Below are 26814 nucleotides of genomic sequence, written 5' to 3' on the forward strand. Positions count from 1 at the left end.
AGCAAACAAAAAAATAATAACGTAAACGGATAGGAAAAGCGTCTTTTGCTCAACCAAACTATTGCCTTCCGTAACAACAAGAGTCCAATGACGCCGAGTTACAATTTTATAGTTATTACCGGTATTTCATGATCAGCACCTTTACACCAAAATAGCTCGGCTGAGGTAAGATTTTAGCGATTATTTTTCACACTGACAGCAACGGCAACGCCGCCGCCATGACTGTTACAATACCTCTATTTTATTTTAAGTCGAGCTAAAAAACTAATGAACTGAACATAAACGTAAAATGGACCTACTCACTAGTTGCAAAGGACATAATATGTCGAGGTTGTTTAAGCTTATTTGCGTTTAAATGAATGTACTCAAAACGGTTTCCTTTGTATAAATCAGTACTGATATTCAGTTTGAGAGGGGAATCTAATAGAAAGCCTACTTTTTGTTGAAAAAAGCCAATTACTCCGAAGTTGCAGCCTTATGTTCAGACCATTATCGTGTGTACGTTGACATTTTCTAGACTGTACGTGTACGTTGACATTTCTGTAAGTTGGACAATTTTTAAGTACATTGTAAATACAAAAAAATGACAACTGGAAAGCAGTTATGTTTTCATTAAAACATTCTCTTATACATTCAAACCGTGAAATTTTACGTAGCACTGACATGTGTATCGTTTATAAATTATTAGCAACACTTTTACACAAGAGTATGTACGTTGTCATTGACAAATTTGTAAATATTGTTTGAATGTTCTCGGAAAATACAAAACGTTAGACGACACCTAAAGGCATTTTTATAGAGCAAATCGGAAAATGTCGCGGTCCGTATGCCCTATGTAGCATAATTTTAATCGGCTCGATGAAAAAAAAAATCGTAAAATTTTTACCTCAGCCGAGCTATTCTGGCCGTGTTGGTTGACTTTTGGGGTCACGTGACGAAAGTTGCTTATCCACGGTGATTAATAAGTCGGACAAAAACCTGTGTAATACAATGAATTAAGACCTTGACTTATAAGTATTCCGACTTATAAGCAAATAGATACGGTAATTTTAAATAAAACTTCTTTCATTTGTCCAGAAAACATGTTACACATTACTTGTTTAGACTAAAATTATTTCTTAATGCAAGTCACCAGGGTCTTTGCTTATGTAGGTATGAAGTTAAACAATAAGGTATAATATTTTATTATTATAACAATACAAATGAAATGAGCCGCGTCATGACAAAACCAACATAGTGCGTTTGCGACCAGCATGGATCCAGACCAGCCTGCGCATCCGTGCAGTCTGATCAGGATCCATACTGTTCGCTATCAGTTTCTCTACTTGTAATTAAGTTGGTAAGTGAACCGCATGGATCCTGATCAGACTGCGCGGAGGCGCAGGCTGGTCTGGATCCATGCTGGTCGCAAACCCACTATGTTGGTTTTGTCATGACGCGGCTCAAATAAACCAAGTAAAGTCTCTAAACACTGAAGTGGGCTCCATAACAATCCCGATAGTAAACAAGTCATACAGCAAGGTACCAGCAGAGACATAGATATCTATGTCATACAAACACACAAGTGAAATAGATAAAGGACTTATAAACACATCCTTCACTGTCTTGTAAATTTAACATTTAAAATCGCTTTCAAAATGAAATTAAATCTAAATTATAATACATATTAGTTACCTTGAAACACTGGTCAATCGGAAAAAAAACTACCCTCCAACCTTACATACATGTGATCTAAATACATTTGTAAATCAAAATATAACATATATTTGTTGCCTTGAACCACTGGTCAATAGAATAACCTCTATAACCTCTGTTCTTGCCTTTCCATTCTTCCATCCATTCTTAGGTTGCATGCTAAGAAAAGTGTCGTCTGCTAAAAAAGTTTCCTCTGATTTATGTTTTGTCCAATTTGTTCGAAATTCGGAGGAGTGTAAATGGCACTGCTGGGAACCAGACCTGATGAAAAGTTACTTGGCCTTTTGCACGAAACCAACCTTTTGCAAAGGTTTTTTATGGCCTCCCTTTTGAGTTTTCACATCTCTTGAATATTGATCCCCCAGTCAAACTACACATTAGCTAATATATCTATACATTGGTTTATTTTTTATCTTCCATTTTCATCAAATGATTTTAAAGTGTCTATATAATTCTGAAAGACCTCGAGCTCACTCCTGTATGAATCAATCTGAAATCGAATACAGAAATAATCCATGAAGAATGCAATAATATAAAAAATTTTGATACAAATTTGTAACAATCAAGAAACTGTCTAAGTTACCTATTTTATGTTGGTTTATATCTAACCCAGATCCTGCATAATGGATTTGCCCTGCTTTGAATTTAGAAGAGTCCATTTGAAATCAAAGGGATTTCAGTATCAAAATACAAAATTTGCAGTACCAACAGTATAGAACCTGGTCAGACTCAGAACATGGTAGCTCAATTTAAAGTAGTCACTGTTAACATGGTAAAGATGTACATGTAGACTGGCATAGCTATATCATGGTGGTAAAGGCTAATCACTTTTGGTTCCAGCAGGTTATGGGTAAATAAAGGTGCTCTGCCCCTTTCAGATGCAGCTATTACACCACATGCATATTTGCAGGGCAATTTTCTTTGTCAGATAAGCTTTTTATCACACTATTTCTGGTCAGACACATCTTTATGTAAACAGCTTACCATTTTAAGTCATACCTTTTTATCAGCACTTTTTATATTTATCAGACATACCTTTTTATCATCACTTTAATCTGCTTCAGATATACCTTTTTATCAGCACTTTAATCTGCTTCAGATATACCTTTTTATCAGCACTTTAATCTGTTTCAGACATACCTTTTTATCAGCACTTTTATCTTTATATCAGACAATTTTTAGCAGCACTTTTATCTATGTCAGACATACCTTTTTATCAGCACTTTTATCTTTGTCAGGCATACCTTTTTATCAGCACTTTTATCTATGTCAGACATACCTTTTTATCAGCACTTTTATCTTTGTCAGACATACCTTTTTATCAGCACTTTTATCTTTGTCAGACATACCTTTTTATAAGCACTTTTATCTTTGTCAGCTGCCTTTCCAACTTTTTTCTCTATACCATCAAGTTTCTTCTGTAAACTGGCTACTTTCTTCTCAAACTTTTCTAACACAGCTGAATGATCAATCGAGCCCTGTAATATAAGTAACCTTTGACCTTTTGAACTTTAACCTTTGTTGCATGATAAATGTTTTTTCTTTCTTATATACATGTACTAGCTTTATGTTTTTATGTTCAATACGGTAATTGTTAATATCATTTTTCAAAACTGGTATCTGTTGTCATTCAGAGCTAGAGTCTGAAGAAATTTTTTTTAACTCAACCTACAATCAATGAAGTATAAACTGTGTACAAAAAATTATTTCAATTAATTGAAATACCAACTGGGGTCTTCACATAAGCTTGCTATACACAAAGTTTCATTACAATAACTCATTCTTAACTCTATTTATTGTCCGGAAACCATTTTTCTATTTTTTGTAACGGTGACCTTGACCCCAGGAGGTCCAAATGCAATACTGACCGGGTCTTCATATAAGCCTGCCATACACCAAGTTGATAACAGTATCTCATTTTAACTCTAATTATTGTCCAGAAACCATTTTCCTATATTTAATAATGGTCCCCTTGACCCCACGGGGTCTAAATGCAATATGAAATAGGATCTTCATATAAGCTTGCTATACACCAAGTTATCTCATTCCTAATTAAAGTTATTGTTGGGAAATCATTTTTCTATTTTTAGCAACAGTGACCTTGACCCAAGGGTGTTCAAATGCAAAACCAACCAGGATCTTCATATAAGCTTGCCATACACCAAGTTTGATTACAATAACTCATTCCTAACTCTAGTAATTGTCCTGCAACCATTTTTCTATTTTTAGTAATGCTGACTTTGACCCCAGGGGGTCCAAATGCAATTCCAACCTTGGTCTTCATATAACCTTGCTATACACCAAGTTTGATAACAATATCTTATTTCTAACTTTAATTATTGTCGGGAAACCATTTTTCTATTTCTAGAAATGGTGACCTTGACCCCAGGGGGTCCAAATGCAAACCAACCGGGGTTTCCAGATAAGGTTACTATATACCAAGTTTGATTACAATACCTCATTCCAAACTCTAGTTATCATCAAGAAACCATGATGTGGACCAACTGATGGAAGGACAGACCGAATGATAAGCTGACTCCAATATACCCCCCTAAAGTTTGTTTGCGGGGGTATAATTATGCCCCTTTGTTTAACAACTGCACCTTGTCATGATAAGCAAGTATACAAAGTTTCAAGCTGATAACTTTTAAATATACTTGAATAATGGGTTACATAAAGTTTTTGCATGTTAACGACGACAATGACACCCCAATAAACATAATTGGTAAAGTTTAGTTTCAACAGACAAGCTAAAAATGGGAGCCAAACAAGTGAATTTAAGATATTCATCAGAATAATGGTAAACATGTCTGTGACTGATGGGATGAAAACAAAATAGGTACCCCTCAATCTCCCATGGACATCACCATCTATATATCAATGCCGGGCATATAAATAAACAAATACCTGCAGTTTAAGATGTGCATGTTTCTGGTGTAAAGCCTAAAGGCAGGACAAAGACTATATGCTATTCAACACTCCAACCCCATTCCCCAGATCTATAACAATTCATGGCATATAAAAGAAACAGTTACCTGTAGTTTAAGATGTACAGTTATTTCTGGTGTTATCTCTCTATGTATACAGCCTAATGGTATAGATCCACCATCACTGACCAACTGTAGTGACTTCACCCTTAACAGTGCATTAAACACAGTCATATATTGTCTAAACATATCACAGTGGGCAGGACTTGATTGTATATATACTGAAATATGAGAGAAAAACAATTAGGAAGTGGTAAAGAATATACAGCTATATCCAATGAAAATACTAAAATCGGAACTTTTTTCATTTTACTTTTTCACATCAAGAAATCAACTAATCAAAGTTTAACACATAGAGGTTCTACTGCACATGTATTAAAAAAAAAAAAAAAAAAAAAACAGTAAAATTACAAGTATATTGTTTCTATAATTTTATATTATTTTATGGTCAATTCTTGAAAAATGGAATTGTAACATAGAATGTCCCTGTTATTCAATACAAATGAGAATTGTATAAAAACAGAATAAAATGTTCAGGAGCAAAATATTATCCTGGCTGTTTTAAGTAGGGTTACAATGATTTTGAGGATGCGCCATTTGCTCTCAAGTTGAGTTCTTAAAAATTTGTACAGCTATTTCGTAAATATTGTTTTCTTTCTCCCCCACAAAATTCAAACAAAAAATTTGAAAACTACAGAAAACAGATACATATATACAGCTTAACATGTATACTCTTTAAAATTTCATACACTTCTATCCATTGAAAGATGATTTTGCTGAAGCTACTGCTTGGGGCGATCACGCAAGGGAAACACAAAAACTGGTCGCTTAATACAATGGTTCTTATCTTCTATTTTTAGAAACGAACATGACGCTTTATAAATAGCTCTCGGGAGGCCGTCTTGAAGATGAAATTACTGCATATATACATGTACTTGGAATGAAACAACACATAAATTTTATTCCAACAGAAAATGAAAAACTTAAAGGCCTCTTTAAAGTTCTAAATATAGTTTTATATAGAAAGTGAGCAGTTGATAGGATCTAAAGGTGCTAAATGTAGAAACAATCTGGAAAATCGTTCATTCAGTATTACCTTCCGCATGTTTCTTGGTCAAGTTAAATGTCTGGGCTAGAGATAATGTGACTCTACGTATATCTCTAACTACTTCCATCTCCCTGTCTAATTCTTCATTATACCATCTATACTGTAATATATTAAAGTATATATCTTAGAATTCTTACAATATCCAACATCCAATAGCATAGCATTAAGTTTCCCTTATGATTTTTAGTTTACACATATTTCTCAAAATATCTAATATATAAATAATTCAATTTATAATACACACAAACCACTTCAAATATTCTTAAAATGAAAGAAAAGATATCTTATGAAATTCTTCTCCAAAATATTAAAAAATTAACATCTATACACATTGATATTTAAGAATCACTTGAAATGTTAACATATTGCAGAGATCTAAAGGTAAAACCCATGAATCCTATTATAGGTAATGATGTAAAAAATATCTTCTTATAAACCAAGTTTTTCTTTCTGTTTGTATGTTTTCTTTGGTTTAAAGCTGCACGCCTCCAGATTAGCAAAAATATTTCGATAAAATCAAACATGAGAGAAATGTACTAAGATTTTAGGAAAGGTATAAAGATTCAAAATTCTAGTAATAATTTACATGTTATTAGCGATTAATGACCAATTTTTCAGTATTTATAGCTCTATTTCTACTGCGTTACTAATGCAGTAAGGTCTATTTTTGCATATTTTGACCTCTTTATAGCAATTTACATGGGCTGTAAGTGCCATTTATAATGTGTAAATTGCATTCTTTTGGTAACTCTACAATATTATACTGTTAAATACATTTTCAAATTTTCATGAAAATTAGCATGAATCTGGAGGCGTGCTGCTTTAAAGGCACATAAATACAATTTAGGTCATATGGCGCACGATTTTGGCTAACCTCGGGTGATACAAACTTTAAGCAACACCAGGGGTCAAAACCACCTCACCGAGTGTAGGCCAAAAGCCCTCCCGGACAAAAGCCCTCCCGTCCAAAAATGACAAGGCGGACAGAAGCCCTCCCGTGAAATTGACAGGGCGGACAAAAGCCCTCCTGTAAAAAAGACAGGGCGGACAAAAGCCCTCCCGTAAAAATGACTGGGCGGACAAAAGCCCTCCAGCAGCAAATACATATATGTACATTGAATAGTTTGTATTTTTTTTTCAATGCACTCAACATATGAAAATTGTAATCATTGATATGTTTGTTTTCCATTGGCACAAGCGTGTTTGTATGAATTCGTGCACATTCCTGACAGGCATCTGAATAATAAGTGCTAAAATCTGTAAGTGCATATTTATTCACGTAAAAATGAAGGATTACTCATATGTGAAATTAAGATTGATACAGAATAAATGATGAAAAGAAGTTTAAATTAACTAAAATTAAAAGTCCAAGACATCTATAATGTGCCTTGTAATGAGTCAATTACTTTTAAAAGTGACTTTTGTGTAAACGATCGACATTCTGTGTGAAAATGTTTACCTCGTTAAATATTTCTGAAAGGTATATTCTGGATGAAAGGTGGTTCTAGCTCATAAATATACTTAGACCAATAGAAAACAACAACAAATATTTATGTTTTAAATTTAATATGTTAAGTGCATTTAAAAAAAACAGGTATGTAGCATACATATATATTTTGTTACGTGAGGGCTTTTGTCCGCTTTGTTAATTTCATGGGAGGGCTTTTGTCCACCCAGTCATTTTCACGGGAGGGCTTTTGTCCGCCCTGTCATTTTCACGGGAGGGCTTTTGTCCGCCTTGTCATTTTCACGGGAGGGCTTTTGTCCACCCTGTCATTTTTGGACGGGAAGGCTTTTGTCCGGGAGGGCTTTTGTCCGTTTCCCCACCTCACCTGCTTGAGCTAAGAGATGCATAGACTCCAGTAATTCCAACCCTGTTACGATCGTGCAGGAGGAACTAAAGGTAATACTAAAACAAGTATGTAACAAATCTTTAAATGTTAAAAAAACCTTTGACTTGCTGGAACTGAAAGTAATTAGCCTTTGCCAACAGTACAGAGTCAAGGATTTTGATATCGAAAGATTTCAAACTTTGGGATGACTGTCTGTAAGTCACAACATGGCAAACCAATTACACAAAGCCAGCAAGTTAAAGGTTAAAAGGCATCCAAATAATAGCTATGGCTCCACCAACAACTAGCTTAGGATAAACATTCAAAATTGAAAAATTAGCCAAAAAACTTTTACAAAAAAAAATCATTTGAATAAAAATTCTGAAAATTCAATACAAACGTTATCTGTTGCCGGATACTGTGCCACACAAACACTGTCAGCTCCTGGTTCAAGCCTCTGGTATAGCTCCTCCGACAAGTATGGCATAAACGGACTTATTGCACGCATATATGTGCTAGTACATAGGTAGAGAATTTCTTGTACCGTGGATTTACTGTCGTCATCTTCCGACTGGAATACTTGTTTTGAAAATTCCTGAACAATAAAAAGAAAATTTTACAAAATTTACAGTATTTTTTACATATCATTCCATTTCAATGTAAGAAAATGTGGGCAAAAAGATTTGTAACTATGATGAAATACATTTTGATTTTAACTTAAAAGAAGTGCTAAAAACTTGCAAACCGTTACAGATTGAAGAAATCATTTTAAACAAGGAATACACAACTGAAGAAATCATTTTAAACAAGGAATACACAACAAAAGCTGTCCGTACAAACTACATGTCTGTATATTCATTACTTTAAAGTTACAAAAAATCTATGCAGGAAATTCACCAAGGGGAATAATTCAGTAAAAATTCAAGATTATGTAATGGGTCTTGGTCAGGGTCCTATAAATGAAATATTAAGATACATGTGAAGTTTCAACTTTATTCATACTGTAATTGTGGAAACACAACATTTATGCAAAAGTTTTATAAAGATATCTTTACTTTCACCAAGTCAGAGGCATAAGTCAATAAAATAATCAAATTTTGGGTCTTGGATAATGCCCTACAATTATAACCATGGATAAAATTCATAGAAAAAAATTAAATAATAATATTTATATAAAAAAAAAATGTTTTCTATTTTGTTTAAGATTAAAGGAACTCCACTGAGGTATATTAGCCTAAAATCATAAAAATTGAATTTCTTTCATAAATCAACTGGTACACTTAAAATGGAAAACCATGTGAGAGATAATGATTATGTAAATACAATTGGTACTTAATAGATCATCGATTTTTATGCAGTTTTTTGGGCTGATCTGAGTGAAAAACACAACTTATTGGTCTAGACCCTACATACAGTTATTCAAAAATGTTGAAAAAATAAATTCTGTCCTTTCATGTAAAAAAAAACCTAGTGGAGTCCCTTTAACAATTACCATCATCCATCACCAATGTGACTGACACATTCACACAGACTTAAAAACAAGAGGGCCATGATGGCCCTGAGGTCGCTCACCTGTATATAGCCCCCCCCCCCCCCCGGGCCAATTTTTACCCAAGGGCTTTATTTGTTTATTTGAACAGACTTGGTAGACACCCATAAGAAGATGTTTCATGCTAAACATCTAAATTCTAGCTCATTGGGTTTTTTAAAAGAAGATTTTTAAAGTTTTTACTATACACATATAGTTAAAAACAATGACACCCCTGGGGCAGGGCCAGTTTTGACCCCCAGGCTTTTATTTGAACAAACTTTGTAGACATTTACTTAAAGATGTTTCATGCTTAATATCTAAACTCTAGCTATTTGGGTTTTTTTCAAAGAAGATTTTTAAGTTTTTGCTATACACATATAAGGAAAATCAATGACCCCCCAGGGCTTTTATTTGAACATACTTGGTAGACACCCATTAGAACATGTTTCATGCTAAATATCTTAGCTCTAGCTCTTTGAGTTCTTTAAAAGAAGATTTTATAAGTTTTTACTATATGCATATAGGGAAAATCAATGACCCCCTGGGGCGGGGCCAATTTTGACCCCAGGGCTTTTATTTGAACAAACTTGGTAGACACTCATTAGAAGATGTTTCATGCTAAATATCTTAGCTCTAGCTCTTTGGGTTCTTTAAAAGAAGATTTTTTAAGTTTTTACTATATGCATATAGGGAAAATCTATGACCCCCTGGGGCGGGGTCAATTTTGACCCCAGGGCTTTTATTTGAACAAACTTGGTAGACATTCACTAGAAGATGTTTCATGCCAAATATCTAAGCTCTAGCTCTTATGGTTCTTTAAAAGAAGATTTTTTAAGTTATAGGGAAAATCAATGACCCCCCGGGGTGGGGCCAATTTTGACCACAGGGCTTTAATTTGAACAAACTTGGTAGACACTCACTAGAAGATGTTTCATGCTTAATATCTTAGCTCTAGCTGTTTGGGTTCTTTAAAAGAAGATTTTTTAAGTTTTTACTATATGCATATAGGGAAAATCAATGACCCCCTGGGGCGGGGCCAATTTTGACCCCAGGGCTTTTATTTGAACAAACTTGGTAGACATTCACTGGAAGATGTTTCATGCTTAATATCTAAGATCTAGCTCTTACGGTTCTTTAAAAGAAGATTTTTTAAGTTTTTACTATATGCATATAGGGAAAATCAATGACCCCCGGGGGCGGGGCCAATTTTGACCCCAGGGCTTTTATTTGAACAAACTTGGTAGACACTCACTAGAAGATGTTTCATGCCAAATATCTTAGCTCTAGCTCTTTGGGTTCTTTAAAAGAAGATTTTTTAAGTTTTTACTATATGCATATAGGGAAAATCAATGACCCCCTGGGGCGGGGCCAATTTTGACCCCAGGGCTTTTATTTGAACAAACTTGGTAGACACTCACTAGAAGATGTTTCATGCCAAATATCTAAGCTCTAGCTCTTAGGGTTGTTTAAAAGAAGATATTTAAAGATTTTTCTTTCGGTTGCCATGGCAACCAGAGTTCTTCATGGAATTAAATTCTTTGAACAATTTTTAAAGGTGACCACCAAAGGAACATTCCTGTGAAGTTTGGATGAAATTGGCTCAGTGGTTAATGAGGAGATGTCATTTAAAGCAAAAGTTTACGGACGGACGGACGACGGACGGACGACAGACGGACGCCGGACGAAAAGCGATCACAAAAGCTCACCCTGTCACTTTGTGACAGGTGAGCTAAACAAGAGCTGTCCGTAAGACAGCGCGCTCGACTTTTTTATTGCTTGCCAATAAAAAAAGTTTTTGCAGTAAAAGGCAATACAAGAATCTCTGTATTTTTAAAGTGAACTAGTTGTTTGATACCCTTGAATATTACAGCAATGTTTATATGACATAATTTATGGTAAAGTGAACAAGTGGATAGGAATGAATTTTTTTAGATTTTTTAAGTTTTTTAGTGCTTGCCTATAATACAAAACATTGACAGTTAAGGGCCATAATTCAAATAAAATCTTTGACAGAATTACCTTCTCCTGGACATGTTTGGGAATCATGATTGTAAACAAGTATTCCAACTTTCAAATTAATATCTCAAACAGTTCAGTCAAAAAGTGGACTGGTACTAAAAACTTAACCAAGATTCTAAGTCGATAAAAGGCCTTAATTTTTAAAACAAATCCTTGACAGAGTTACCTTCTCTTGCGTACAGATGGGGGTAATGATGTGAAATAGCATTAAAAGTTTCAAAGCAATATCTCAAAGGGTTAAGGCAATAAGTGGATTTTACCCATATTCAATGTATTTTCTAAGTCAAAAAGGGGCATAATTCTGTCAAAAACCTTGACAGAGTTATGTCCTCTTGTCTGTTGATGAAGGTCGTGATGGTAAACAAGTATGGTCAGTTTCAAAAGCAATACCTCCAATGGTTTTGAAATAAAGTGAGGTGGTACAAAAAACTTAACCAAGCTCAATACACTTTCTAAGTCAAAAAAGGGCCATAATTCTGTCAAAAACCTTGACAGAGTTATGTACTCTTGTCTGTAGATGGAGGTTATGATGGTGAACAAGTATGGTAAGTTTCAAAGCCATACTTGTAATACTTCTGAAATAAAGTGGGGTGGTACGAAAAACTTAACCAAGGTGTGACGCCAACGCCGACGCCGGGGCGAGTAGGATAGCTCCCCTTTTCATAGAAAAGTCGAGCTAAAAACAAAGAGAGAAACTCATGTTAAAGGGGATTAATCACTTCATAAGAACTTTTTTTTTCTCTGACAAAAATTTTGACACAATAAAAAAAGTTAGCTAACTTACCAGATATACATCACAGAAATCTGTAAACCAGAAACTATAAAGGGATTGTGTTACATGGTGTAAATCATAGCTGGCGAAGTTTTCCTCACATTTTAACACTAAATGACTTAGTCGACTTAGCATCCATCTGTTGACAGGACTTTTTATAGTGTGAGTCTGAAAACAAGTCTAACAATGTTAGTTGAAAACTTAGAAACTATACATATCTTTAATGAAAACTAACAATCAATTAATTGTCTGTGATGTCACACTATATAATGATGTCACTAATATTTTAACTGAAAATTTATAGGAAATTTCTTAGATGTGATGTCACATTACACAGTGATGTCACCCATATTCTAATTAACTGGAAATCTATTAATTGAATTGTATGGTGGTAAAGAGGTGATTAGTGCATGTTACCTTAAGATCTATTGTTGACTTGTATTCATCCCCTATCTTGTCCGCCACAAACCTGTATCCTTGCCAAATCTTGTTACAAAAATTACGATAACTTTGTACATGAGAAATGTTCATGTTAATTTCAGGATCTGTAAAAAAATAAAACATTATTTTACAGGCATTGTCTCTGTTTCATCATATAACTTCTTTACCCTAGTTTCTGTAAGCTTTTGTGTATGGAATCAAAAGTATTTTCTGTATGTGTAGGGTTCAGATGTACCCTGCAAACATTTTTTGGATAAGTCCATCAGACTCGTTAAGACACACTATATAAAGCATTAAACAAAACATTTAGATTAACCATGATGAATATAAACTATGAATGCTTACAAAATGAAAATAAAATTGGTGTACAATGAAAAACTAGAAATGTGTCGTCACGCCACAAATGCCCCCGCATGCAGCCAAAATTTCAGATGTTATAATATTTAATTCCAAATTTGATTGCACAAACTAAGTTCAAAGCCCTTAAAACTATTCAATGTAAACACAAACCATTTTTATACAAAGTTCAAGGCACTGAAACTATTCAGTGTTAACCTTTTGTAAATTGCCTATTTGTAGCTAAAATAATGACTACATACATTTCCACAAAAGTATGAGTGCTGATACTGAAAATTCAAAATTTTTCCAACATTCAAGAGAGATAACTTTGTCCAAAATCATTGAACCACAACTAAATTCAAACTTGAACTGCTTATTCCTAAGATGTATCTATATGTCAAATTTGAGTTAAATGTGTACAACCATTGGGGAGACAATGAACAGAAACTAAAAATTTCTGATTTTTTTTCAAGTTCAAGAGGGATAACTTTGTCAGCTATCATCAAACCATGACCAAATTCGAACTTGACCAGTCTTATGACATATCCATATCTTAAATTTAAGTTGAATATGTACAACTGTTTGGGAGATAATGCACAGAAACTGAAAACTTCCTTTTTTTTTCAAAGTTAAAGGGGCATAACTCTGCCAAAAATCATTGAACTATGACTAAATTCTAACTTGACCTGCCCATTCATTTGACGTATCCATATGTCAAATTTGAGTTGACCGTGTAATACTGCTGGGGAGATAATGAACGGAAACTGAAAATCTCATATTAATATAAAGTGAAAAGGGCATAACTCTGCCAAAAATCATCAAACCATGACCAAATTCGAACTTGGCCGACGCATTCCTTTGACATATACATATGACCTGTATTTCTCATGATATATCCAAATGTAAAATTTGAGTTGAATGTGTGCAACTGTTACTTAGATAATGAACGGAAACTGATGACAACGGAATGATGGAAGGACGAAACAGGGTAACACTATATGCCCCAGCCATTTTATGGCGGGGGCATAAAAAATATCTAAAAATATTCTGTATAATATGGGAATACTTTTAACCATCCAATAATTAAAAAGAGAAATCACCCGCATAATTTTCGTTCATAAAGTTTATTTGAAAACACAAGAAATTATCACAATCACCTAAATCCATGCATGACAGTTAGAAAGTCTTTCACGAGTTGGGATGGTTAGCTAGTGGATCAGCTCCAATTAGTATGGCTTCGAATAATAGGTGTGATATTCTATTATAATTGTATAATCGGGACCGAAATTTTACTTAGAAAAATTGGAGGTATTTGGAATACATTCATATTTATATAGAGATAAAAACGGGACCGCCGATATACTTCGTATAATGCAGGATATAAAGGGTTGTCGAATAACTGGGATCAGACTGTATATAAATTTGGACTGATATCCTGCTAAAAATATATTTAACTTGTCTAGCAGCTCATATAATGTTGCTGATCAAGCCAAGTAATGAGTGGACGGTAACCTTTGCCAGCTCTAGGCCACGAGCCCCCATTTAAATATTAAAGGACCTGAATATTCTTAACAGGCGATAAAGTTAATATAATCTTACCTTTAAAGTTATAAGAACATAGAGCAAATCTGAGGGCATCTGTACCACAGGCAGGTATCCCTTCAGGAAAATCTTTCTGCTGACCTTTCTTAGCAACCTCTACCTCTTTGGGGTCAAGGTTACTCTGCTCTACCTGCTTGTTTAAATCCTTCAACAAGAACAAAAAGAAATGTTGTATAAAAAGTAAATATCTAAAATACATGGGTGATAATTGGGACTACTTAATCACTCCATCATGTCAACAATAAAAGATCTGGATATGTTAACAATTCTACTTTTTGGATGTATGACATATAGTAATTATTGTATAAATGACAAATAGTAATTTTTTGATGTATGACCTATAAAAGCTGCATGCCTCCAGATGACCCAAAATATTTCAAGAAAATTAAACTTGGAAAAAACATACTTAAATTTTGAGAAAAGTAAACAAATTAAAGATTCAAGTGATAATTTATATCTTATGTGCAATTAATGACTGTATTTTGTTGTATTTATCACCATATTTCTACTGAATTACTAACGCAGTAGGGGCTATTTATGCATATTTTGACCTCTTTTTGGTAATTTACGTGGATTTTAAGTGCTGATTATAATGTGTCAAGTACTTTCTTTGTTCATTTCACAATATTTTACCTTTAAATACATTTTCAAAATATTCATGAAAATAAGGATGAATATGGAGGCGTGCTGCTTTAAATATTGGGATATAAGACCAACAGAAATTTTAGTACACAATTATGACCAATAGAAATTTTAGGATATAATTATGACCTTTTATATAATTTAAAGATTACAAAATGTTTGGAATAATGATGTAAAATAATTCTATCAATAGGTAAAAGTAAAAACCATAGGCCTGTGGCCATATTTCTTACTATCTGACTAATTACTTTTGTGCACATGATGGTATAGGTACTTACATTTAATGATATTCCATGGACCACATCCATTGGATCAATAACATTTCCCAGAGATTTACTCATCTTTCTTCCCTGTGCATCTCGCAGTATACCATGTAATAAAACCTACAAGTTAAATACTTAAGTCATATACATTTATAAAATGATCAACAATATTTCACAGTTTGATGACAGTCTTGTAAACAAAATATTAGATTTTTTTTAAGATGTACAAAGGATGCCAATAAGAAATGCTCAAAAAATATTAATAATTGCAGTAAGCAGTAGTTCTTTTTTATATTAAAGGTTACATTTAATCATCTATAAAAAGACATTGACAGTACTCAATTGTGATTATGGTGTTTTAAACAATAATAAATTGTTATTATGTTGAACTACAATTTTGTTTAACTTTAATACAGTACTTAACCACTATAAACTTGAAATTTATAAAAAAAAGCAACAACAAACAAACAACAAAATGACAACATTTACTTTTGAGAAGGGAAGTTGTCCAGTCATTTTCTGTCCCAACATCACCATCCTGGCAACCCAATAGAATATTATGTCACTTCCTGTTTCTAAGAGGTTGCTGGGATAGAACTTCAATAAATCTGTCGTCTGCAACATATTTGCAAACAGTTTACAAAAATTATAAAAATTACACATTGAAAAAGAAGTTTACCCTGCATTGCTTTATTTTACCAAGGTATAACTGGTCACCTGTAATTAAAAAATGCCTGCTGACATAATTAGAGCAGAGATCTATAGATAGACACTTGTGGCCAGATTTGCTGTTTTAGTTGTTTTTTTATGACAATTTCAACACAATTTTGGTCATTTCTAAGCAGTTGGTACACTTAACTGGCCTTCCTTGAAAAACTCACTAGTTGTTCCCAATTTCCTATTTCAGTAAAAAGTAGTTGGTTACTTGCAGAGAAATTGGTAAAACATTGGTTAGTTATCCAGGAAAGCTGGTTAATTAGTAATTACTGGGTAGCCCATTGACTGGGGTACAGTTATTCAGCTGGTAAACATGCTTATGATGTAAAGCTGGAGACTTTAAAATATTTAAGAATTTACATTTTAACAAACATACCTGATTTGGCCAGCCATGTACAGAGAATGGGAACAAAGCTGATGAAAACCATGTGTCCAATACATCTTCATCTATAACAAAAAATAGTACATTCTTTATATGTTTTATTAGTTTTTGGGTTTTTTTTAATTATGTTGACCATCATTTATATAATAAATAAATTGTTCTCTGTAATAAGTAAAAGTAATTTAGAAGGGAAAAACTCATAATAATGTAAGAGTATTATTATTTCAGCCACAATGTCAACAGGCACCTGGGCTGAACCATGAAACTTTATAAATTAATTATTTTAATATATTCCATACATGATCTCAATTTACATATACAAGATAAAGGAATAATCAAAACAAGTTGTTTTAAGACAACATGTCAGTAATAGAACGCAAAAGCAAGAGATATGTAAAAAAAAAATTTTTTGTAGATGGAGATAATTCAGTAATACATTTCATGTTAAAGTTACACTTCTTTGATAGTGACCTATAGGATTATAAAATCTCAGCCATATATTTAAAGTTTCATATTTGAGTCATTAATGACTTAAGTTGAAGTAAGGAAAACCATTATCCAAGTGTTTAGCAAATGACTACACCAACGTGAGTAGGATTTTTCTACATAATAATTCAATAGTTAATTAAGCTAAATAAGAGAAATAAACAGACAGTTAAATATACAAGTACAGATACCAGAGGAAGAAGGATAGCCCCTAAAATTTGTTTGATAAGTTGAGTTAAATGTGAAATAAAGATAATATTAAAATATACATATATAAACTACCTTGTTGAAGTGTGAACTCATTTGGATTTAATGAAAACAGTTTCTCAGCTTTGATGTAGGCATCATGTTCTGTGTGGGCACTGACCCATAACTCATCACTTGTTCTCTGTAAAAATAAAATAAAACAATGTTTTATTTTTTTTTTTTTTTTTTTTTTAATATATAAACATTGTATGGATATATAAACATACAACTGTTTCATTTCTTGTTGCTTTGTTTTTTTGTAGTTTTTTTTTTATTGTTCAGTTTTTGGGATGAGTGAGGGGAGTGGGGCACTGACTGATTGTGTCTGTATGAAAATAGAAAAAGAAATAATCAAAGCTGTTGTAGTTATATCACAGGGGATCAATAATCTGCCCCTTTAATTTGAACTATGAAACAGTTTACCTGTTGACCTCAAGTCTACAGTGGTTAATTCATCATTAATGATGATATTATTCAATGTTTAAAATGTAAAATGCTATAAAATATGTATCTGTAAATATGTACCTGATTAGTTTTCTGAATAACTTTGTAAGCAGGTATCCTATGCCCCCACCATATCTGTCGTGATATACACCAGTCCCTGAATAGAAAACAGTTCTACGGAGTTATATATTTTGCTGCATTAGTTATTAAAGATATATCGTACATGATTAAATTTTATGGTTTGTATATCATTATACATAACTTAGCATATTACAAATATGACTTAAAAATATAATCTTTATGATCATGTGTGTTGAGATTTAACTAACACTGACACTGTAATGGTTACCACCCATCTCCACTTATAAATAAGACACATTTTGGACACTCAAATTTCAAATATAGAGTGGGTTGTTCATCTTACAGAAAAACTAACTGACAAATTTTCAAATTGAAACTATCAAACTGAACTAATGCACAATTGCTCAGAGGCCACTATGTGAGTTATTTCCAGTACATGTTTAAGCTACCAACCTTACATACCTTGTGTGTACAGGTTTGACAACTTCCTCACATATAATAACACAGAATTCCTTTCGTGTTCCACCCACTGATGGGATAACTGATCAAAAGTTACTAACCTTAACCATTCAACAACTATGGCATGACAATAATGATATAGTTGATGGTGCTTTTCAAGACTATCACTTCCATAAATCAAATAACAGGTACAAATGTATTTTGTATAAAAAAAGACCTAAATGTATATAAGCATGCAAAAGTCTTACAAGATACATTCTAGTTCTTCGTATTGCCTAATTTAGGACATGTACGCATAATTTTATCCTTAGCTGAATAGGTTATGGGGGAAGAGATTAGGAAGGATGCAATTATCTATTGTTCTCTGACTCGAAATTTCAATAAAAAATCTTACCTTGACTTTTCATCTTTCAGGAATTCATACCAAATCTTTTTATAATAGTCAGGTGTGAAGGTCAAATCCCCATTCTCTACTACCTGAAGTAGTGAAGTACAAATATATCACAAATTATCATTTTTCTCAGAATTATTTAACATCATTTCTTTGTTAATTAATGGTTTACCTAGGTTTTCAGGCTCACCAAAATAATTATGATGACATTATTTGACAATTTTAGTCCTCAACCTAGCGATTTATTCTACCAACCCGACAAGTGCGCATCAAGATCAGAAATCAGACAGCACATCAACACTGGACCGGAGAAGTTCCATATAAAGTTTAAAATGTTACTGTAACATTATACTGTAAAAATTATACAGCAGAGTGAACTGAAGTGAATATGAATAAATATACATTGTAGTAGTGATGAGACCAACAAGAAGTAGTGGCGAAAGTTTGTCAAAAGAAGAGGGGCTTAAAGAGGGCTTTGCCCTTTCATCAGAGCCCAGAATCATCCTACAAGTATACATATCCCTTTACCATAAACGTCACCACTACATGATATAGAACTGCCAATAAATAGCAGCATAAGTTTTAAGATATATATGTTTCCCCCACTTCACCATCCCCATGCCCCCAAAGATATAAACAATAACTTACTTTCACTGCATTTAGTGCCATATCTTCACAATTTATATACCACTGTGCCTTTAATATTGGTTCAATCACATCTTTAGATCTACTACATATAGGTAACACCATTGAATGAGGTTTCCTCCCTTTATATAATCCTTTCTTGTCCAACGCCTTAGCAACTGCTCTCCTTGCATCAAATCTCTTCAGCCCTATAAATGCCTCGGGAACGTTTTCCATTTCCCCTGTGTCATTGATAATGTTTATTAAAGGTAGTTTATGACGGACACTGATGTTATAATCATTATTGTCATGTGCTGGCGTGATCTTGACTGCACCTAAAATATATAAATAATTCAAGGGACATAATTCAGTCTGAATAATACACACAAAAAATTAATCAAATTTTGCTGGGCTGTAAGAAACATTAACAATACTTATAAGGTCATAATAAAAATATGGTGAGATAGTCTTCTGGAGAAGTCGTCTACCACTCAGTCTCAGGGACTGTAGGTTAGATCTCTCTTTGTTGGTTTGAGCCCTATTCTATCACAAGCATGTTTCATCATTTGACAACAGTTCTCAACATTGTTTCCTAGTTTTCATCACAAATTGAGCTTTGTAAGAATCTTACAGGATTTACCTTGACTGTTTACAGGCTAAGCGAGTTTCCTCTAAACTGTTACCAGAGAAATAGATATTGCCTTCTGTTAGCAGCCAGTGTTTGACTTTTTTTCTTGCTTATCATATAATTTATATTCTGAAAGAAATTACTAAAACTAACAATTTCATTTTGCACTTTTCCATAATAATTATTTTAAGTTCCCCTGCTGATCTACGTAAGAAATTCAAATTTCATGTTTTTAGGGTTTTGGAGCCTAAGTGGAGTTCATTCTAAGTACCTGTGCCAAAGTTCATGTCCACATAATCATCACATATTATAGGAATACGTCTATCATCTAGTGGATGCTGGACAAACTGTCCGTGCAGATGTTTATACCGAGGGTCCTCCGGGTGGACGGCCACAGCTGTATCACCCAGCATTGTCTCCAAACGAGTTGTTGACACTGTGATCTTCTCATCTTTAAAAATAATATATTAATTTATTTAGTTATGCTAAATTTTAAAGTGTGCCATGAGCTTAATTAAAACCATTTTAAAAATATATTCATATGTGCATTCCAATGACCCGAATTTTCTTTATATATATACCAAATCGCCAAAAACTGTGTTTTATCAATACAATGGCATTTGTTTTGTGTGTTTGTTTATTTGTTTCATTTTACGCCTTTTCCCAACAGTATTTCAGTCATATAGGCGGGTAGTTTCCTAGCCATCGTTCCTGGAGAGTTACACCTGTACTAGACTACCTTCCTCCGCGCTAAACTACCAAAGCATCTCCCGAGGATCGAACCCACGCCAGAGAGGTAACTGGATTAAAAGTCACCAACTCTAACCCCTCGACCACAGAGGCAGTTGTATTTCTTTAACCCTTACGCTGTTAAAACCTGAAAGTGAAGAGCCTTTGCAACCAGCATAGATACACATCTGTGCGGTCGGACAAGGCTCTACATTGTTGACTAATTTAAAAATTTTGTCTTGATATCCCTAAAAACTGAAAATGGACCGTTCCAAAAAAGAAAGCTTGGCAATTTCATTTAATACTTTAAGCATGTTATGGATTAATGTATTTGCCTCATGGGAATGTAACATATGATGTACTTATATAAACTGATGCATTCTTTTGTTTGAATGAACTTTTCCTACTTATGTGTTACCAATATTCTGTTTCAATAAACATTAGTTTATAATTTATTTGTTATATGTGTATGTTTAATTAATGTTTCTTTTCATTTCATTCATTGTTTTTGGAATATAAATTATTGCCTGTATTGTTTAAATAATATCAGATCATATTTTAAAAATAGAATTACCAACTGTAGCAAAACATTTGATAGCAAATTTTAATTTAGATGTAAAATACATTATTGTTGTTTAAGTTGGATTTTACATCATACCAACACTGTGAAGGTTATGTTAGCAAAGTCAGAACATTCTGGATTATTTTTAGAAACAAACCTGAATTAAGAACTGGGTAATCAAAAGAAGCCATCTCTCCAAACACTTGAGGCTTACTGTAACCAGGAACATATAATCTAGTCGGCCCTTTTACATCGACATTCTCTACCTGTGTAATTATAAAAGTACAGTTTGATCATTTTAACAAAAAAGTATATATGATAAAAAGACGGTACATTTCTTAGAAATTCTCATTTACATTTAAGATTGAGAGCTTCTGGTGAAACAGTGTGCCTAACTATTCTCAATGCTTGCAATTTAAACAATAGATTGGGTAAAGAAGAAATTTTCATAGTTTACAAAGGGAAACAATTCATTGGAAAACATGTTACAATGTTAGCGCAATGATTATTTTAAAATAAGTTTCTTTAAATCCTACTCTTAAATAGTCATTTGGCAACTTACTGGCTTTACTAGTGGATGTAGATGTGGATGTCTTGCATGAACAGGCACCAGAGTAGAACCCCTGCCTTCCATAAGCAAGCTTAATTAGCTTCCTTGAAAAAATCCAAAGTTTCTGACCAGATTCAAACTCACAGCTGTGAGTGGCAAGTCACCTAAACCACTCAGCATTTTACAGAAAGCCCCTGTTAAGTGTTATATATATTGGTATGAGACCTACCATTATAACCTAGAAGAACTTTCTGAATTATATAGCGAATGCATTTGGTGGTAGCAATATTACCTCTATATCAGAAATAGCTGACTTCAGTTCACATGACCAGTTCACTAGTCTATCACATCTGTATATCAGACCCTCATCATGTAGTCTCACAAATGCTTCAGCGACAGCTGCACTCATTTTCTGATAGTGAAAAGGAGTTTAGTTTTTAAAAACAGTAAATCAAGAATTTAGATATAAAATCTGAATATAACATAGTAGATAAACAAAAAATCACATTAAATTGTCTTGCTAGCCCATACAATTCAATATGTACCATCTTGCAATTTCAAGCACCTGCCACTTCTGATCACAGTACCTTACTTTGGAGCCTATATAATTTAACTTGTACCTTTATCTGATACAGGAAGTACATTTTGTTTATGCACTGTGGATAATAATAGTGTCATTGAAAGAGTCCTTGATCTAGGAAGAGTATTTGACTGTTACACATTTTAACATACCTGATCATATATTACACTTCCTCACGCAATCCTTGCATAGCAAATTGCACTCAAGCCAAATGATATAAGTTGCAGATAAAGTACCATACTCTTATAATAACCCTAGGATATTACTGTAATTTCCATGACCTCTTGCCATTCATTAGTTTTATAACAAGTAACTTTCTTTCCGATCTTACTTTTGTCAAATTAAAGAACTTAATTTGGTTATCTTTGTCTAAACTCTACCTTGTCCATAGTAAAACAAGCTCTTTCCCAATCTAGAGATGCCCCCATTTTCTTCATTTGTTCATATATGGTATCACCTTTACTGAAAGAGAATACATGTACATAGTATTAAGCATAAGTTTTGTTTCTGTTTTTATTGTTGTTTTTTTTACTTGGGTTTTACATCACCCCAACACAGTACAGGACATTTGGCAACTTTCCAGCTTTACTAGTGGTGGAAGACCTTAGGTGGCTTATGCCTGTCCTTGTATCCTTTGAAGTTTCAGACTTGAGCAGGCACCTGAGTAGAACCACTGACATTTTTAAGTTAACTGGATTGTTGCTTCACATAAGAGTAAGTCTCTAGCCAGATTTAAACCCACAGCAGTGAGGGGCAAGTGGTTTGAAGTAAACTACCTTCACCACTCAGCTACATCCATCCCACCATTATAATACACATTTCTCAAAAGTAAGTTGCCTCCCTTTATAACACCCAATTCTCAAGTTTTGCATTCTGAATTTCGAATAAAAAAATGACAGGAAAACAAAAGGTCTTTCCAGCAAATGACTGATATTGTATCTTCATTTTTTTTTGTGTTTTGTGCCCCTGTATCAGCTCATTTTTTCAAAACAAGATTAATATTGAAATTTGATATTCATAAGCTGTACTTATTATCATGTGTTATTCAAATAATTTTAAACTTTAAAGCTGCACGCCTCTAGATGAGCCAAAATATTTCAAGAAAATCAATATTGAAAAAAATGCACTGAACTTTCATGCAAGGTAATAAAATCAAGATCCAAGTTATATTTTACATGTTATGGCCGTTTAAGTATTTTATCACCATATTTCTACTGCGCTACTAATGCAGTAAGGGATGGTTTTGCATATGTTGACCACTTTTTGGTAATTTTCATGGATTGTAATAGCTGATTGCAATATGTAAATTACTTTATTTGTTCACCTCACATTATTTTACTTTAAAATTATTTAATACATTTCCAAAATTTTTAAGGAAATTAACATGAATCTGGAGGTGTGCTGCTTTAAACATGGTACTTGTTTTATTTAAGAAAAAATATATCCAAAACAGTGATTTTATCGTTCAATAACATCACTGTTTGGAGTTCGGATGAGAGGAATTATATCACGAGGGTGAAGCCTGAGTGATATAATGATGCGCATCCAAACAACAAACAGTGATGTTATCAAGCGATAAAATCACTGTTTTGGATATATTATTTCGATTCTAACACAACATCAACAAATAAATGCTGCCGTACCTGATATTAACCTATATTGCGCCTGATTTGTTTCCATACTTATTTTCAGCGCATCACATTTTTAGTGGTTTCGTCACGTGTATAATGAAATATGTCACATGTCTAAATATATAACGTCAAACTGTGATTTTATCGCATAAAACACACACACTTTTGGTTCTTCTATGTTCAATGGGGAAAAATGCAGGTCGTGTTAGAATAACTTGTAAAGATAGTTTCATACCATCAAATTACCTGACATTAAATTAAATCTACACAAACCTCTCTTTCCATTTCCAAACACGTCGTAGAAATTCTTCTCTGCCAACGTCGTGCCTCGTCTTTTTCTCCTCCTTCCACAGCTGTTTCTCCACAACTACTTGTGTAGCTATCCCAGCATGATCACAACCAGGTATCCATAGAGTCTCATACCCCCTCATACGATGCCTTTATGATATAACATCACATAAAATTCTTGAACATCAACACTGATGAATTAATTCATTAAAAATTGTTTTTCATACAGTATAAATTATTCTCTTTTCATACAGTATTAATTAATAACAAAAATATACAAGCAAAAAAAATTATATTGCTGAAAGGAACTGAAAACTTTCAGTAAAACTCAGCTTGTTTAAGCCAGTCTCTACATTTTGTATTTTGATATCATTCTTTTAAATTTGAATGGACTGCACCAAATTCAATGGAGGGCAAATGCATTGCACAAATTTATTAGATTATAGGTTATCAATGATCTAAGACATTGCTTTGTAAACTATATAAGAAAGGAGTTACCATCTAACAATAGCATCTTGTACAGCACATGTAAGAGCGTGGCCAAGATGAAGAGTTCCCGTTACATTTGGTGGAGGTAGGCATATAACAAACTTCTTTGATTTATCCACTCCTTCCTTCAAATGATAGACAGAAAATCACACACACATAAAATACATTGGTACATAAAATTGGAAGATAATTTATGCACCCTTATCACAATAATAATATCTCTGACTATCATTTATAGATAATTATCTTCCATTCAAAACTGATCTTAATAAATAAATGTAAACTTGACAAATATGGTATGAAAACTTCTGATTGAATCATTTTTTCAAAAACTTACTTTAGGGGAGAAGTAACCTTGCTTCATCCACCATTCATACCATGCTGCCTCCACATACTGGGGGTTATAAGCTGCTGGTAGTTCACATGTTGTGTCTGTTATAATAAATGGGCAACATTATGTTTAACACTTTTATGTAAATTGAGTAACTGATGGACTGCCGTTTTGTTTTTGAAGAAAATTTTGTGTCATTTAATAACATTGTAAAATCATACCCAAGTGTTTGTTTCTTTCTTTCTTGTTTGTAGGTTATCATCTGACTCATAATTCTGAGGTCATGGGTTCGAATCCATTAAAGGTGAGATTCTCTTTCAATTTCCTCAATTCACACTGGTGTGAAGTAACTGTTTACAAAAACCTAGTAAGCAGTCTTCTGGTGTGGGAATTCTAACAAAACAGAAATAGGCTTCATAGATACATGTAATTATACAGTCGGTATTTACCTTTCTTATCCCCTGGTGCAGTAGGACATGTGTAATCTGTGGCTATATATTGTTTCTTACCACTATCAGCACTTTGTGGAGCACTCTGAAATCAAAAATAACAGACCTGTTAGACAGTTTAATGTATCTCCCATTTTTGTAAAATACATTGTATTTGTAAGAAAGAATACAAATTGCATGTAATAATGCATATAAAAGAAGTTTTTTACAATAGCTACTTATTATCACTATCAATACTGTTTTTGTCTAAAAATAGAGAATTATAAGCCAACTGGTCCAAGATTATAACAGCCATTTAGTATCTTAATGTTTTTAACATGATGATATGAAAACTTTTAATGAAAAGAGCACTTCAGTTAAAGGTTATCAATCAATTGACTGTTAATTGGATGCTAACATAAGACTGGTTTTCTAGTTAGTAGTTGCTTGTCTCATTTTATTTTGCCTCTATCACGACTTCTGTAAAGTGCACATGTATATCATACAGGGAAGCCAAAGGCTTTGGCTTGCCTGGCTGTAGACTACATATCTGTATTTAAAAGGAAATCAAATAAAAAGCAATAAAAATATATATATAGAATTCTATATCAGTGAAATTTTCAGTGTCAATTCTAGAAGAGCAACAACATTTTCAATGTAACTCAATAAAAATTGCCGGGGTATTTTGATAACAGAACAATTGCATGAAATACTGAATGGCACCTTAAGAAAGAAAATTGTAAAATAAAAATGAACATTTTTTTTATCCGACTTCCATGTCCATAGGCTTTGTCTACTTTCATACGGGGAAGTCAAAGACCGGACCCGCGAAGCGGGTCCGGGCTTTGGCTTGCCCGGCTATAGACTACACGTGTATATTTAAACGAAAATCAAATAAAAAACAATTAAAAAATATATAGAATTCTATACCTATCAATGAAATTTTCAGTGTCAGTTCTAGTCGGGCACCGCCATTTACAATGTAACTCAATGATTATAGGCGGGGTATTCCGATAACGGAACAAATCTCAACTTTTCGGATAAATAAAAAACGTCGAGTGTTCTGAGTGAAAACGGAAGCGGTGCATGTAATACCGAATGACACCTTTAAAACGGAAAGAGTGAAAGGAATTTTTAACGACTTCCCCGTGCATAGGCTTTGCCTAATTTCATATTATTACCTATATATATAAGGAAAGGGTATTTTTTAGAAAATAGCATTTTGGGAAATATTTCTTTATGGTGTACAAGAAAATTCATAAAAATTTACCATTTACAAATTAATTTGGTACGTTAATATTTGAGTACAAATTTTACAATTTATTTAAATACACCAACAGTACAGAAAGGTTTCTTTATAACAACACATCTGATGAGATACGTACTGTTGCACAATAACTTCGGAATTTAACAATGTGGTAGATATCTTTAAATGCTATAGTTTTGTACAATTTTAAGCCGATTCTATCATAAATCACTTTCATGTTGCTCCAGGAGGCTGACATCTTGAATTTTTGGAACACTTTGGACTGTACCG

General features: G+C 33.3%; 1 protein-coding gene across 1 annotated transcript; it reads right to left on the bottom strand.

Annotated features, from left to right (window-relative positions):
* Positions 1 to 1880: 1880 nt before the first annotated feature.
* On the bottom strand, positions 1881 to 26813 carry LOC132738780 (valine--tRNA ligase-like). Its single transcript, XM_060726374.1, has 24 exons — positions 26663 to 26813; positions 25299 to 25383; positions 24856 to 24950; positions 24528 to 24643; positions 24015 to 24179; positions 22491 to 22572; positions 21823 to 21942; positions 21138 to 21246; positions 19961 to 20140; positions 19086 to 19396; positions 18441 to 18523; positions 17588 to 17663; positions 17099 to 17204; positions 16325 to 16395; positions 15721 to 15846; positions 15247 to 15351; positions 14324 to 14471; positions 12362 to 12489; positions 11957 to 12112; positions 8023 to 8217; positions 5779 to 5890; positions 4731 to 4903; positions 3045 to 3173; positions 1881 to 2185 (listed from the first exon to the last, which is right to left on the bottom strand). The coding sequence occupies exons 1-24, from the start codon at positions 26780 to 26782 to the stop codon at positions 2105 to 2107; spliced, it is 3072 nt and encodes a 1023-aa protein (XP_060582357.1). The 5' UTR covers positions 26783 to 26813; the 3' UTR covers positions 1881 to 2104.
* Position 26814: the final 1 nt, after the last annotated feature.

Source organism: Ruditapes philippinarum, unplaced genomic scaffold (assembly GCF_026571515.1).
Source record: "Ruditapes philippinarum isolate M1 unplaced genomic scaffold, ASM2657151v2 ctg1078_1_1_1_1, whole genome shotgun sequence".
NCBI lineage: Eukaryota > Metazoa > Mollusca > Bivalvia > Venerida > Veneridae > Ruditapes > Ruditapes philippinarum.

Bases quoted from the DNA above. Each gene is read 5' to 3' on its own strand.
- LOC132738780 (XM_060726374.1), bottom strand. From the start codon at position 26,782: ATGTCAGCCTCCTGGAGCAACATGAAAGTGATTTATGATAGAATCGGC. The intron at 24,180-24,527 runs GTAACTCCTTTC...TATATCATAAAG, and splicing joins CAAGATGCTATTGTTAGATG to GCATCGTATGAGGGGGTATG. The intron at 12,113-12,361 runs GTAACATGCACT...ACTTGTTTTCAG, and splicing joins AGTCAACAATAGATCTTAAG to ACTCACACTATAAAAAGTCC.